Here is a 16,846-nt window from a genome sequence, read left to right as displayed (position 1 = left end):
GGGGTAGACCATTTAGGTCAGAGATGAGGAGAAACGTCTTCACTCAGAGAGTGGTGGCTGTGTGGAATGCTCTGCCCGAGTGGGCAGTGGAGGCCCAGTCTCTGGATTCATTTAAGAAAGAGTTGGATAGAGCTCTCAAGGATAGTGGAATCAAGGGTTATGGAGATAAGGCAGGAACAGGATACTGATTAAGGATGATCAGCCACGATCATATTGAATGGCGGTGCAGGCTCGAAGGGCAAAATAGCCTACTCCTGCACCTATTGTCTATTGTCTAAAGGAGAACCAAATGAGTTTCTCCGAAAATCAACAACAGTTTCGTGGTCATCATTAGACTCTTAACCCTAGATTTTGTTTTTAATTAAATACAAATTTGACCATCTGCCATAGCAGAATTCAAACCTGGGTTTCCAGAACATTACCAGGGTCTCAGGGTTAACACTGCAGCGATAATACCACAAGGCCCCTGCCTCCTCTACATCTCCTGACAGTGCAGCGAGAAATGTCAACATGTGTGAGGTGCTCAGGTACTAAAGTGGGTCTTGAACTCTTAACCGCTGTCTCAGGGAAAGTGTGCTACCACTGAGATAAAGGACAATTTCCTCCATGTTTAGGTCTTCCGCGGCGTTGGAAAGTTTGACTTTGAAAGATAAAAACCCATGACAATTCTGCAAATCCCTGCCTTTGATCAGTGTCATTAAATAATACAGCAGATGCCCACAGAACGTGATTTGAGACTGCGGTGTTATTCACTCCATTGTCACTGCTGTTTTCCAACAGCTCAAAGTCATTTAATAACTGAGTCATTTGTCTCAGTCAAATCCATCGAATTCAGCACCGCCTTCCTAACCTGCAATCTTCTTCCCGCCCTCTCCGCCCCCACCCCAGTCTGACCTATCACCCTCACCTTGACCTCTTTCCACCTATCACATTTCCGACGCCCCTCCCCCAAGTCCCTCCTCCCTACCTTTTATCTTAGCCTGCTGGACAGACTTTCCTCATTCCTGAAGAAAGGCTTATGCCCGAAACGTCGATTCTCCTGTTCCCTGGATGCTGCCTGACTTGCTGCGCTTTTCCAGCAACACATTTCCAGCTCTGATCTCCAGCATCTGCAGACCTCACTCTCTCCCTCTTTATGGGCATTTAAACGGGCATTGGATAGGTATATGCAGGATAGTGGGCTAGTGTAGGTTAGGTGGGCTTGGATCGGCGCAACATCGAGGGCCAAAGGGCCTGTACTGCGCTGTATTTTTCTATGTTCTATGTAGAAGGGATACAAACGGGGAGACAGCCTCCTGGCCTCTAGGCTCCTCTTAAGGCCCACCAAAACCACCCCTCTAGTTCTCTCCCAGATCTCAAAAATCCCACCCTCTTCCCATCCCAGGTCCTCCTGAACGCTTCACTGCAGTCCCAATCTCTTGACCACCCTATCTACTATGTCACAATCTCTTCACCCTCGATGTAACAATGTCTCCCTTCCCCAAAGTCCCGATCATTTGTCTACCTCTCTCTCTCTCCCCACCGTCCAGATTGTTCATTTCCCCACCACACACCACTCTCATGCCTCAACCCTAATCTTTTCTTCCCCAGTCTGGCTGTGTCCCCCTGAAGTATGCACATTTGTGAGTCATTGCATCAGTGTCAGCAAATGTAGCATTTTTAGGCAGGTAATTGTAAATTTTTTTACTGTATTCTTTGTAGGGATGTGGTTGCTGCTAGCAATCTTTATTGTTCTTCAGAGCAGTTAGTCTGTTCTTCAGGGCAGTTAAAAAACAAATACATTGCAATGGGTCTGGTGTTTTCACTAAACTGGCTAGAGATGGCAGATTTCCATCCCTTAAAGGCATTTGTGAGCCAGATGGAATTTTACAACAATTGATGTCAGTTGTCATGATCACTGTTACTAAGACTAATTTTATTGTTGCCATTTATTAATTGAATTTAAATGTCATTAACCATTGTGGTGGGATTTGAAACTATACCTCCAAGATGAGAGAACTGTTAGGCCTGTGATATTGCTATCATTTCCCCCTAACAAAATAATGTTGCATTTTAGAGGTAAATTTAGTATTAAGTAAAAGCTTGAAATCAGGTTTCTCAGTTCACCACCAAGTTTCTCCAACACATTCTCCCCTGTCATGACTGGGACTGAGTTTCTTGCAAAGTGGTTTTGCTAGTGCTGTTGGGAGGGCTTCAAATTAACTTGGCAGGAATTGGGGAACCAAGAGAAAACAGTAGACCAGACTACTAGGTTTTGCAAAATTTAGCTGGCACTCACATAGAGAATAGCAAAATAATATGTGAAGTTGGCGTAAAATGTGAGAAATGGTCTAAAACAGAGTTAGTATGCATATTTGTAAATGTATGGAATATAGCGAATAAAGTTGGGAGTTACAGGTGTAGATTGCAATGTGAAAATATGATGTGGCAATAACAGAAACCTGACTCAAGGAAGATTGCGTATTAAATATTCCTAGGTGCAAGGTGAAAAGGGAGGAAAAGAAAAGGGTAGCAGTATTGATTAGAGAGGGTTTTTGCAGTGCTGGAGAAGGAAGATGTCTCTGGGTTGAAGGATAGAGCCATTTTGGCTAGAACTAAAGAATAAAAAGGTTACAATTACATTACTCTGTGATCTGTAGACCACCAACTAGTATGAAGAGGAACAAATCTGCAGAGAAATTACAGAGAAACGGCAACATTATAGAATATTGAGGGAATTCAGTTACTCACATATAGACTGGGGATACTGGTGGCGAGGGCCAGGTGTTCAGGAGAGTTTCCTACATCAGTGTTTGTCCAGTCCAACAAGAAAGAACGCACTTTTAGACTTGGTCCTTGGAAATGACATGGGCCAAGTGGATCAATTGTCCCAGGGAATTATGGGAGGCACAAGTAATTATATCATAAGGTTCAACATGATGTTGGAGAATGACATGCAACAATCCAAAATAAGAAAACTTAATTGGCAGAGATGGAACAAGAACTCAAATGGAAAAGATTGGACAAAAAAAAGTCTGGAGTTGCATGGATGACAAAAGGAGATTGAGATTAGCAGAAGAAGAAAAAATATATGACAGCTGTGCGGCAAATTATGATTGAGAACCAAGAACAATATGAAGGTTTAGAGGCAGGTGTAAAAGCAAATAAGAGAAGCAAAGAGGAATTATGGGAAAAAACTAGCAACTAACATAAAGGGGAATTCCAAAGTCACATAAATAGTAAAAGAGTAGCTAAAGGAAGGGTAAGGCTCATTAGAGGCCCATAAAGGGATTTATGTCTGAAGGCAGGGAGAATGGCTGAGATGTTAAATTAATACTTTGCTTCTGTCTGTACAAAAATGGAGAATACTGCCAAGGCCATGGTGACAGAGAGGAAACTCTGTCATTAGAAGGGTGCACAATTAAGAAGGTAAGTGTCTTCAATTTACTGTTGGTACTTAAAGCTGATGAGGCCCCAGGACGGGGTGAGATGCATCCAAGTATTTTGAAGGGCCTGAGGGTAGAAATTGCAGGGGTTACTGGCCAAGATCTTTTGGTCTTCGCTGGACTCTGGGAGGATTTGAGAATTTTGAACAGTACAGCCTTGTTTAGGAAAGCGTGTAAGGAGAATCCAAACAATTACTGACCAGTCACTTTAACTTCAGTGGTGGGACGCTTCTAGAGACAGTTATTTGGGATAGAATTAGTAGTCACATGGAAGAAGGTACATTGATTAGGAATCATCAGCATGGATTCTTAGAGGGCAAATTGTGTTTAACTAACTTGCTGGAATTCTTTGAAGAGGTAAGAGTCCTGATAGGGTATTGCAGTTGATGTGGTATACATGGATTTTCAGAAAGCATTTGATACAGTGCCAAGCAAGATTTGTGAGGAAGATTTGTCATGTACAAAAGAGACATTGACAATATGGATACAAATTGGCTGATTGATAGGAAACAGAAAGTAATGATCAATGAAGTTTAATAGTGGAGTTCCCCAGGGGTCAGTACTGGGACCCTTGGTTTTCCTGATCTATGTTAACAATCAGGATATTGGTGTGCAGGGGACAACTTTGTAGATGACCTGAAACTTGGAAGAATTCTAAACTGTGGGGAGAACAATATGTAACTCTGAAAGGGCATTGACAAGTTATTGGAGTGGGTAACTGGTGACAGGCTCAATGCAGAGAAGTATGATGTACTGCACTTCAGTAGGGAGAGCATTGAAAGACAATACAAAATAAGAAGGGTCACTAAACTCAAAATGTTAACTCTGCTTTATCTCCATAGATGATGCCAGGTCTGCTGAGTTTCTCCAGCAATTTCTATTTCTGTTTCTGATCTGCATTTCTTTGTTTGAATATAATAGAGGGTATTTTCTGGAGGGAGGGCAGCAGCAAAGTGACCTTGGGTATAAACGTCGCACAGATTATTGAAGGTGGCATGGCAGGTGCAGTTAATAAGAATACAATATCCTCAGATCTATTAATACGGGCATAGATTACAAAAAGATGATGTTGAACTTGTACAAGACACTTGTTAGGCCTCAGTTGGAGCTTTGTTTACAGTTGTGGTGCCACATTATTAGAATGATGTGAATGCATTGGAGAGAGAGCAAAAGTGATTTACAGAAATAGTTCCAGGTATGTGAAGCTTCCGTTATGAGGATTGATAGAAGAAATTGGCACTGTTCTCCTTGGAAGGAAGAAGGCTGAGACAAGATTTGACACCGGTTTTTAAAATTGTGAGCAGGATGGTTAGAGAAGAGGAACAAGAGCATATATATTTAAAGTGATATGCAAATGAAGCAAAAGTGATCGTGAGAAACATTTTCATACTGAGAGTTAATATAGTATGGAATGCATTGCCTGAAAGTGTCGTGGAGGCGGGTTCAATTAGGCATTCAAGAGAACATTGGATGATTATAGTGTTGAAATGTATGGAAAAAATGCAGGAGATTAACACAGGTTAATGATGTTGGACTGAAGAGTTGGTAAGGCGCAATGAGCCAAATGGTCTCCTTCTGTGCCATAACAACTTTGTCTGATTTTGCCATCAGCTCTATCTCAAGAAAATCAGTGACCTCCATTCCTTTCACCTTGTAGGCAGTTGCTAACTGAATTTGCAGAAGATTGAAATGTATGATCTGGTAAATTTCTGTATATTAGTATTTACACTACTTTCCCATTTTTCCCTGAAACGTCTATTTTTTCTTTTCTCTCCTGTTCTTTACCTGAAGACATTGAATCCAGCTGAGGTATGATTCCTTCAGTCCTAGGAGCTTTGAAGTATGTGGCTTAGGGGAGAGTAGATTCAGGTGTGGGCTCCAGTTTACGTTGTCTGCGTGTAATCCATCTTGAGATACGGTATTGGATTTGACATTGTTGTTGCCACCTTTCTCTGATATGTTCTTTCCAGCAGAAGTTTAAAGAAATAGAGATCAAAGGTAGAAATTTTAACTTTTTTTCATTCTGTTTTACCCTTTACCCCAAATATAGAATATTTACTAATAATTCCTATAGGGACTTTAGCAAGGGAACTTTTTTTACCCAAACAATGAATAGAATAATGAAAAAGGAGCAGAATAGTTATGTTGATGAGACTTGAGAAAGAATGATTGGAGGGACGTCATATGGAACCTGGATCTATTGGGCTGAATGGTTGTTTCTTTGCTGAAAACAGTATGTAAAAGAATATAAGTCACCAGACATTACAGCAGAATATACATGCTTTATGGCAGTTTTAACTGCATGTATGAATCAAGTGACATTTGTTTTCCAGATGCAAAGATGGCCTCAAGGGATTTGCTTTCTCAGCACTCAAGTAAGTAGATCAAATGTGAATTTTCTAAATTTTTTTTGCTCACAAGACTAAACAATAAACATAAATGCAGTTACATAAAAGTTTACAAAGAAGCTTTCTATTATGGATAGCTTCTGTTCCAGTTTCAGGATTGTGCAACCTGGATGACACCACTTTAAATAAAGATGATCAACGCCTGTGTATAGCTGTTGCTGAATTAGTCATAGAGTCACATAACACAGAAACAAACCCTTTGGTCCAACACGTCCATGCCAACCAAGTTTCCCAAACTATTCATACTATTATGAAGGGAGTATGTCTGAAATGTCAATTCTCCTGCTCCTCGGGTGTTGCCTGACCTGCTGTTGCCTGACCCCACACTCTCAACTCTGATCTCCAGCATCTGCAGTTCTCACTTTCTCCCTTGGTTGTATTTGTACAATGTCAGACTGATGGCATTCTTTTTGCAGGAAGTAAAAGCAGCTCTTCCTAAGGCGGGAGTAACAATGACGTTTTGACATATTTTTGGCACATAGTTGGTGTCATGCCACCTCGTTGGCACCGCTGGTAAGCTCAGTAGCCTTGGCTGCTGAGTGACAAAACGACTGAGAAAAAGTGTGAGTCGGCCATGGTCCACGCAGATCAGATACCTCGGTATGGCTTTCAAAAGTCATGAGTTTTCCATTTTCACTGGAACAATCCGGCTGGGAAGTGTCCCGGATAAACAACTTCCCCGCAGCCTTGTCCACAACTGCGAGCTGTGTTAAGTCATTAGGTTGTAAATGTGCCTGCTCAACAAAACCGGCAACAAGATCCATCTCGATTCAAACCGAGACAGCGATCTTGAGATGATATCTCCTGCTCTACATGCAGCTGAGCTGGCCACCCCTGTTAGGGAGCCGGCTCATCCAGTAGATGAGATAGATAAGTTAGAGAAGGAACTGTGTGGGTGGCCCACCCTCTAGACGGGATAAGCATGACTACCCAAACCTTCGACAGCAAGAGTTATCAAATTTCAATACAGGGCACAGACCATATGGCTAAAGAGACTGAAACCAAGACTGGTGATATGACAGCCAAGACAACTGCCTTCATAGGAGGAGTTATGATCGAAACAGTATATGTCAGAACATCTGTCCAGGAGGTAATAATCCATTACCCCATCAACGGGCTGTTTTGCAAGGATTGCAACACTCTCGTCCCCATGGTGAGCCTGTTTAAGATTCAGATTAGATTAGATTCCCTACAGCATGGAAGCAGGCCCTTCGGCCCAACAAGTCCACACTGACCCTCCGAAGAGTAACCCACCGACCCATTTCCCTCTGACTGATGCAGCTAACACTACGGGCAATTTAGCATAGCCAATTCACCTGACCTGCACATCTTTGGACTGTGGGAGGAAACCGGAGCACCCGGAGGAAACCCACACAGACACGGGGAGAATGTGCAAACTCCACACAGACAGTCACCCAAGGCTGGAATCGAACCTGGGACCCTGGTGCTGTGAGGCAGCAGTGCTAACCACTGAGCCACTGTGCTGCCCCATATGACTAAAGTGCACAAAATTAAGAACATTCGAACAAAATGTTAATGCTGCGACAAAGCAGGAGAGTACCACGCAATCTCCTGCCATTACCCCAAATGCAAAGGTAAGAAACCCCCTCCAACAGGGGACTTTGCATGCAGCGCATGTAACCAATAGTTTACAATTCAGGCAAGATTTGGTCAACACGAGAGGCCTCAACATCCTATTCTACGGAATGAAAATCTCCTCAAAACTGCACTCAACCAGGGAGAAGTGATCGCGTGTAGTCACAGGAGGAGATGGCACTCCTGAGGGAACGAGAAGTGAGATTTGCAGGATGCAAATTCATGAATAAATCGATTGTCAGCATCCTTAAAATGAAAACACCCAAGCACATCTTGGACAAATGCAAAAACCTTGCAAACACCCTGACAAAGGTCCAAACCCAAACAAGTCAAGCATAACCAGTGACTCGCACGAATCGGAGGCAGAGAGGTCCAGGAAAATTTCAATGATCCAAACCTGTGCCAGAGAGCCAGCTGCAGAACACCAGCCTCCATCTCTAAGCATAGGGACATAGATGACCAGCTAACACAAGTTGAGGAGCTCTTTAGCGCGAGGAACTACCTGGACACACTTACCTGATGGAAAGTATTATCAACCTACTAATGAATAGTAGGGAGAGACAGAAAAAACAAAATAAGCTTCTGAAAGACCAGGCTAATAAATACCAAAAGACCAGTAACAACACCGGGACAAAGAAAACATGGGCAGCATGTAGAGCGCTGTTTTAGAGCGATACAGCAGCACTACAAAACCAACCGGCACCAACTAGCTTGTGGGATCATGGGAGTGCTGACCTCATCCACTTGTCCTCTCTCAAAAGAGGGACTGGAGGCATGTTTCCGTGAGAAACTGTCGATACCGAACCAGAAATCAAACCTCAATAAGTACGCCCCATATACCGGGAACGTAGATGACGGATCCTTGATGAAACCCCTAGAGGTAGAAGATGTCGAGGCACCCATCAAGGGGGATGAACACGCACATTGCCACTGGACCAGACGGCCTGAAACTGAGCGATATACGATTAATCCATGAAGAGGAGGAAACGTATCTACACCGACTCTTCTCCCTCTGGCTCAAATCAAGCAGGATAGCAGAATCACTGAGAAAGAGTCAAACAGTCTTGATTCCTAAGTGAGGATAAAGACCTCCTGAAAAACATCGACAACTGGCGGCCGACAACTGGCGGCCGATAACTATTGGTCTGATCTGCTACGAACGTTCACGAAAATAAAGGCAAAATGCCTCAGTGAAACAGTCGAAATTAACAACAGGCAAAAGGGGTTCTTAGCAGCCACTCCCAGATGCAATGAAAACATTGTCATCCTCGAGAACATCATTAAGGGAGCAAAGCATAACTGCAAGGACCTCTCAGTTGTCTTTGTTGATCTGGCGAAAGTGTTCAACTCAGTTGGGCACAAGCTACTACTGAAAACTTTACAAAGAGCACAACCTCCCAAAGCCTTTGTAGGTCTGATCAAGGATCTCTACACTGGCAATACAACATGGTGGAAGGGAACGGTACCAGTACCACCCCAATAAACATTGATTAGATTGGATTACTTGCAGTGTGGAAACAGGACCCTGTGGTGTAAAATTATGTCCCAATACATGTGTGAATCATAATGTAACACATGTATTGGGCCAAGCAGTGGAATGTGGTGAAACGGTTAAAAATTATGTCCCAATACATGTGTGAATCTAACCGGAATGGAGGTGTTGCTTAGTCCCGTGTGAATCTTATTACACACCTCCCCGTGTGAATCTTCTTATCTGTATGTAACCAGAATGGAATGTGTTTTTTAGCCTTGCTCTGCTGTTCACATGAATGTTTATATCTGGAAAAGAGTATATCAGCTGGAAAAGTCTCCAGTTCGGTGAGTCTGCTCCGGGGTTACGTTTAACCGCCGAGCGTGGGTTGTTGGCAACCGCTCTACGAGAACTGACGGCTCCCAGTTCCGGTAACATGTAGAGTGAGTATAAGCCAGACCCGTTGTAAGTATGAGACCTGGTTGTGGCGACGCTGCGGGGAATAAAATGCTCATATTCTAGCAGACTCGCCTCTTGGTCGTTTGTTCTGTGTCAGACTACTCTCCTACGAACCTGACCTTGAGAATTTTTTAAAACAGACCCTCGGCCCAACAAATCCACACCGACACTCTGAAGAGAAACCCACCCAGACCAATTCCCCTCCTTCAGCTAACACTACCGGCAATTTAGTGTTGTCAATTCACCTAACTGCGCGTTTTGGACTGTGGGAGGAAACCAGAGCACCCAGAGGAAACCCATGCAGACACGGGAAGAATGTGCAAACTCCACACAGTTGCCCGAGGTGGGAATTGAACCCAGGTCTCTGGCGCTGTGAGGCAATAGTGCTAACCACTGTGCCACCGTGCTGCCCACCCACTGTGCCACTGTGCTGCGTATAGTAGGGCAACCCACTCTCACCAGTATCATTTAACATTGCTAACATCGCCATGCTCCTGGGTGGCAGAAGAGTCAACTGCTCGACTTTGGCCATCGCAGATGACATAGATCTTCTGACTGACACTCACACCGGTATGGCGATGAATCTGAGGCTGCTCCAGTCATATTGTGACCATACGGGTCTCAGTATTAACATTGCGAAGACAAAGGGCTTCCATTTTATGTTAAAGAGGAAGACCTTCTGAAACAGCCACTTCAATAACTGGAAGCTGCGCAGTGAATCCATAGCTTATATATCCCCAGGCGATACAGAGAAATACCTGGGTGCCCGTATCGATCTGTGGGCAGGTGTGTCAGAAGGAGAATGGGAGGAGAGGCTTAAGACCTGGGTTAAAGGAATACAGGCAACATCTCTCCGACCAAGGCAATGGCTGGAGATCCTAAAAACTCATGATATCCCCAGATTGTATTTCCATCTGATCCTATCCGAAGCATCTCAATGCACACTTATAAAACTGAACCAGATCATCCGTAATGCCACCTTCCACCTCATACCACTGATGTAGTCCTGTATGCCAGCAACAGGAACGGTGGTCTAGCCATCCCAAAACTGGAGGTGCAAATTCTATCCATGATCCTCCACAAACGGGAGGCACTAGAGATGTCCAACAATGTGATAATTCGGGCCTCCTTTCAGGATAAAGGAGAATGCAACACAGACACCGTTGCAGGACTGCACAAGCTCAAAGTCCTTAAATAAATTGAAGATTTCCGACCAGCAGCCAAAACGGCAGCGAAGGGGAAATGGTCCTGATGACACACATCCAGGCCATTATGTCAGCACTCCAGGAGGCAGACGCCGGGCGACAAAAACTGCCCAACAGATATGCAGGATGGTGAGAGTGGGAATTTGAAAAGTGGCGAAGACTGAAATGTCAAGGGACAGGCATCCAGTATTTCGGAGACAACAGGATCTCTAACACGTGGCTGAAATCAGCAATCCAACAGAAATCCTCACAGTTTATAAACAGCTTGCTCTTGCAATGTAATCTATTACCAACAAGAGCCACCCTATCAAGGAAAAGACCGAATAGAAACAAAACTTGCTGAAGGTGTGAGACATCTCACACATGTCAGGATGCTGCCCATTTGTCAAAAACGCTTGAATAAAACACCATAATAAGATCACAGACCAGCTGCAAAAGCATATCAGTAAGTACAGCTGGGCATTGTACGTTGAGCCCAGGTTATTTGCAAAAGACGGCTCACTGTGGAAACCCGATCTCATGTTTAAGAAAGATCAAAATATCGTGGTAGTCGATGTCACAGAGCGGTACAAAAATGACAGCAAAGCACTGGAAATGGCATAGCGTGAGGAAGGCGAGAAATATAAACACCTTAACACCGAGACAACGGAATTGATGGGAGGCTCTGAACCTAAGTATTTTCGCTTTGTGATGGGCGCTCGAGGCAAGTGTCTGGGCCTGAAAAACAGCCTAATGAAATTCTTCGGCATAGAAAGATTTGAAACCTTCGCCCAAAAGACATCCAGATTCACATTATCACTGAGACTCGAAGTATTACAACTCTTTAGTGATAAGTGAGCAAACTACCATTAACCGGCTCTGGCCGGAGACCAGGACCGGCCAACCCCTGCTAAAAAAAAGATAAAAATAAAAAACAGGGACGCGGCCCACCAAAAACACAATCAGTCTGATACCAGACCGATGGAGGACCACCAATACCCAGTACCACCAGTACTCTTGGACTGTGGTGATGCTAGAGAGTCCAAAACATCGACGGGCGATGTAAAGACTCTGAAAAAGACACTCTTGTGAGTGTTTCAAAATAGCATTATTCATGAGAACTTAGGTAAAAACTGAAGAAGGTAGAAGTTGAAAATCAACTTCAATTTTAAAGCAGTATTGAATTTTATAGTAATTTTTTTTCAGATCTTGGTAAGAATATAAATAGAATAATGAGAAAGAATAGAATAATTAAAAATAATAAATAGAAACCATTGAATCTGCCTTCACTAATTTATAGATAAAACATCTGCACTTTGAAATATTATGACTCTCAACTTGTTAAATTTAAAAGAAATCGCTTTATTGTATCAGAGCTATTAATTGATATTAATGACTGGTGTATTTGTTGAAGATAATGAGGTAGACTGTAACCAGCATTACCAAACTGTCAATCTCTGTGTTATGAAGCCTACAAATATGGCAGAAATGCCTGAATTCTTGTAGTGCATCTGGAATATCACAACTCCATTGATGACCTGATGTCTAAAATGTGGTATTGTCAATGTAAATTACAGATGGTTTCAATTACAAGTCACCAGTGTTTTCCTTGTGCATTAGTAGCATAAATTTGCCAGGTTTTTGTTTATCTGATTTAATTTCTGAATTATGACCTGTGTAAGTAGTTAATTTTTGCTTTAATACATTTTGAGGTCTTCAACTTTGTTTTTTTTTCTTATTGTATTCAAATTTTGATTTGTGTGAATGAGCAATTCCGTGTCCATGTCTGCTGTACATAACTGAAATGGCCGTGCTTCATATGTAATGCTTGGCATTGAATGCTGGCAAGTTACTCTGTCCCTTCTGTGTTAACACACAGAATTTCCAGCTGGGCCACAAGGCAATTATCTGGATTTTGAAACTTGAATAATGATTTCCATCCCTTAACCTAAGGGTGTCAAAACCACAAATGGTATTTCAACTGCTCCCGGAACTGCGATTGCTGACTGAAACCAGACTGGGAGTTACATGGTAATTCATTTGTAACAAAGCTATCAAGGAGCCTTGGATTTAAATGTAAAGATTAAATCATTTCCAACCTCAATCCTGATTTGTATTTTTTAAGTAATGCAATGACTCACCACATTGGAAATTTAAAGATTCACAGTGCTGTTTGTTTGCATTTTACTTCATGAAAGATGTTGTTGATTCCCATATGTTAGGTTTATTGTTGGAAAGGAAGAAATTCCAACACATCCCATTTTGGCAGAACCGCGGAATATCAGTGTACCCAGTAGTCAGACGACTGAGCACCAGGCAATAGAAGATCCAAACAAGAAGACCAAGAAGTCTCTGCTAGCCTTGACAAGACAACTTGTTGACAGAATGTAAGAAAATATTTCAATTACCAATCTTATTTTTTGTCTGAGAGAGGCATTATTTCCATTGTCTAACAATGTAAGCAAGAGGCCATAGGAAAAATATTTTTTTGAATAAGTCAAGATAACCTGTGGCATTATTCATTACATTAGCGAGAGACCAAAGTTTCAGTAGACACCGATTGCATGATCAGTTATAAAAAAATTTGACTCTGAGTGTAATGCTGGAAAAGCACAGCTGGTCAGGCAGCATCTGAGGAGCAGGAGAGTTGACTTTTCCAGCGTGAGCTCTTCAGGAGTTTCAGCATCTGCAGTCCTTACTTCCTCCTATATGAAATGGTTTAACTTCAACATTTAAAAATAACAAAATCAGATGATAAGCCAAGAATTTAAAAACTTGGACGTTTATTTTAACGAGTTAATACATTGAATGCTCAGGCACATCAAAAACAGATTGCAAGTTTATGCATTCTCCATGAAGATAATGTGATAACCAGTCTTTTTTAAAAAAAAGACTCTCATTTAAAGAGAAACACATACTTAGTGTCTTTAACAACCTCAGGAGATACAAAGTGTTCTGCAACTAGTTAAGTATTTTTTTAACTGCAGTTGTGATGCAAGTAGCATAGCAGCCGATTTGCATGATATAGAGTCATAGAGATGTACAGCATGGAAACAAACCCTTCGGTCCAACTCGTCCAGGCTGACTAGATATCCTAAATTAATCTACTACCATTTGCCAGCACTTGGCACACATCCATCTAAACCCTTCCTATTCATATACTCATCCAGATGCCTTTTAAATGTTTTCATTTGTACCAGCCTCCACCACTTCCTCTGTCAGCTCATTCCATACACACAGCACCCCCTTTGTGTGAAAAAGTTGCCCCTTTGGTCCCTTTTAAACTTTCCCCTCTCACCCTAAACCTACGCACTCTAGTTCTGGATTCCCCCCACCTCAGAGAAAAGACCCTGTCTACTTACACTATCCATACCCCTCATGACTTAATAAACCTCTATAAAGTCACCCCTCAGCCTTCGAAGCTCCAGGAAGAATAGCCCCAGACTATTCAGCCTTTCCCTATAGCTCAAATACTCCAACCCTGGTAACAATCTTTGAGGAGAAAGTGAGGTCTGCAGATGCTGGAGATCAGAGCTGAAAATGTGTTGCTGGAAAAGCGCAGCAGGTCAGGCAGCATCCAGGGAACAGGAGAATCGACGTTTCGGGCATAAGTCGATTCTCCTGTTCCCTGGATGCTGCCTGACCTGCTGCGCTTTTCCAGCAACACATTTTCAACCCTGGTAACATCCTTGTCAATCTTTTCTGAGCCCTTTCAGGTTTCACAACATACTTTTGAAAGGAGGGAAACCAGAATTGCACAGAATATTCCAAATGTGGCCTAGCCAATGTCTGTACAGCTGCAACTTGACTTCCCAATTCCTGTACTAAATACTCTGACCAAGAAAGGAAAGCATACCAAGCGCCTTCTTCATTATCCCATCTACCTTTAACTCTACTTTCAAGGAACTGTGAACCTGCACTCCAAGGCCTTTTTGTTCAGGAACAATCCCCAGGACCTTACCATTAAATATATAAGTCCTGCCTTGATTTTCCTTTCCAACATGCCGCATCTCACATTTATTTAAATTAAACACTATCTACCACTCCTCAGCCCATTGGCCCATCTGATCAAGATCCCATTGTACTCTGAGGTAACCTTCTTCGCTGTTGATTACACCTCCAATTTTGCTGTCATCTGCAAACTTACTAACTATACCAACCATGCTCACATCCAAATCGTTTATATAAATGACGAAAAGCAGTGGACCCAACACTGATCCTTGTGGCACTGGTCACAGGCCTCCAGTCTGAAAAGCAACCCTCCTCCATCATCCTGTTCCTCTACTTTTGAGCCAGTTCTGTATCCAAATGGCTAGTTCTCCCTGTATTCCATGAGATCTAACCTTGATAACCAGTCTACCATAAGGAACCTTGTTCAACGCCTTACTGAAGTCCATACAGATCACATTCACCACTCTTCCCTCATCAGTGCTGTTCATTACTCCTTCAGTAGGAAGGGAGAAAAACTGCAGATACAGACAGGTAGATGGGTTTCCTCCAAGAAAGGTAGGAGACGGAGGCACGTAGTGCAGGAGTCTCCTGTGGCTATCCCATCTCAAACCAATATACTGTTTTGGAAAATGTAGGGGGTGATGGACTCTCAGGGGAATGTAGCAGGAACAGCCTAGTTTCTGGTACCAAGACTGGCTCTAATATAACGAGGGATACATCGAGTTCCAAGTGATCGATTGTGAAAGAGTACTCTCTAGTCAGAGGCACGTACAGATGTTTCTGCGGGCAACAGTGAGAAATCAAAATGGTATGTTGTCTCCCTGGTGCCAGGATTAAGGTTATCTCTGAGAGAGTGCAGAATATTCACAAAGGGGAAAGGGACCAGCAGGAGGTCGTTGTGCACGTTGGAATTAACAACATAGGGAGGGATTAAGATGAGATTCCGAAGGGAGAATATAGGAAGTTAGGCAGGAATTTAAAAAAGCAGTCCTCAAGGGTGGTAATACCTGGATTACACCCAATACCACAAGCTCGTAAGGTTAGGAATAGGAGGATAGAGTAGATGAATGCGTAGCTGAGGAACTGGTGCAGGGGAGAAGGGTTCACATTTTTGGGTCATTGGAATCTCTGGAATAGAAGTGACCTGTACAGGTAGGATGGATTGGAAAGGGGCTAATGTACTAACAGGGTGATTTGCTAGGGAGGATTTAAACTAGTACGTTTGTTGGGGGTGGGGAGACCCCGGGAGGTAGTGAGGAAACAGATCATTCTGAGACTGGTACAGTTAGGCAAACGAACAAGTCAAACAGTCAGGACAGGCAGGAACAAAGCAAAGAACGAGGTAGTACTGATAAATTAAAGTGTATTTATTTCAGTATAAGAGGCCTTATAGGGAAGGCAGATGAATTCAGGGTATGGTTAGGAACATGGGACTGGGATTTCATAGCAATTACAGAGTCGTGGCTCAGGGATGGACAGGACTGGCAGCTTAATGTTCCAGGATACAAATGCTGTAGGTGGGAAAGAAGGGGTAGCAAGAGAGGAGAGGGAGTGGCGTTTTTGCGAAGAGATAAAATTACATCTGTACCGAGGGATGATATTCCTCGGAATACCTCAAGGTAAATTATTTGCATGGAGCTGAAAAATAAGGAAGGCTTGACCTTATTGTGATTGTACTATAGACCACCCAATACTCGGTGAGAAATTGAGAAACAATACTGTGGAGAAGGACATGCAAGTTATAAAATGTGTGGATATAGATGGTGACATCTTGAAAAATGCCCATATTACAGAGGAGAATGTGCTATATGTCTTAAATACCAAGGGTAAAAAGACCCTCTTGGGAGTCACCTACAAGCCCCCAAACAGTAGTCTGGCTGTCGGATGTAAGTTAAATAAGGAGCTGAAATTGGCCTGTCGCAAAGATGTCACTACAGTTGTTATGGGGGATTTTAACATGCAGGTAGATTGGGAGAATTAGGATGGTATTGGGCCACAAGAAAGAGACTTTGTGGAGTGCCTCAGAGATGGATTCTTAGAGCAGCTGGTGCTGGAGCCGACCAGGGAGAAGGCAATTCTGGATCTGGTATTGTGTAACAAACCAGAATTGGTCAGAGACCTCGAAGTGAAGGAGCCATTGGGAAATAGTGACCATAATACAATAAGCTTCAATCTGCAATTTGAGACCATCGCTGAAGGTCTTGTCCAGAAAGATCTCATTTTCTCGGATGAGCCTAAGGTCTTCGAGTTCTTTCGTCAGCGCTGCAATATGACAGTGGAGGAACAATGGCAGATATTTCTGTGTATAATGCAGAAGATGCAGGATCAGTTCATTCCAAAAAGGAAGAAAGA

At 42.9% G+C, this 16,846-nt stretch overlaps 1 protein-coding gene across 4 annotated transcripts in view; it reads left to right on the top strand.

The window, feature by feature from the left end:
* tmem135 (transmembrane protein 135) overlaps nt 1-16,846 on the top strand; it is a 540,960-nt gene that overhangs the window by 442,953 nt on the left and 81,161 nt on the right. For 3 of the 4 annotated variants that reach the window (XM_043691564.1, XM_043691563.1, XM_043691562.1), the window contains 2 exons: nt 5,759-5,800; nt 12,766-12,930. The exons of the other annotated variant lie outside the window; for it this stretch is intronic. In XM_043691564.1, the coding sequence (XP_043547499.1) occupies nt 5,759-5,800; nt 12,766-12,930 (207 nt within the window). The remainder of the gene's footprint in view (nt 1-5,758; nt 5,801-12,765; nt 12,931-16,846) is intronic. 4 annotated transcript variants of the gene reach the window in all.

Source organism: Chiloscyllium plagiosum, chromosome 6, assembly GCF_004010195.1.
Source record: "Chiloscyllium plagiosum isolate BGI_BamShark_2017 chromosome 6, ASM401019v2, whole genome shotgun sequence".
NCBI classification, from domain to species: Eukaryota; Metazoa; Chordata; class Chondrichthyes; order Orectolobiformes; family Hemiscylliidae; genus Chiloscyllium; species Chiloscyllium plagiosum.
The sequence above is the reverse complement of the archived record's forward strand: the minus strand, read 5'-3'. Positions and strand labels throughout refer to the sequence as shown.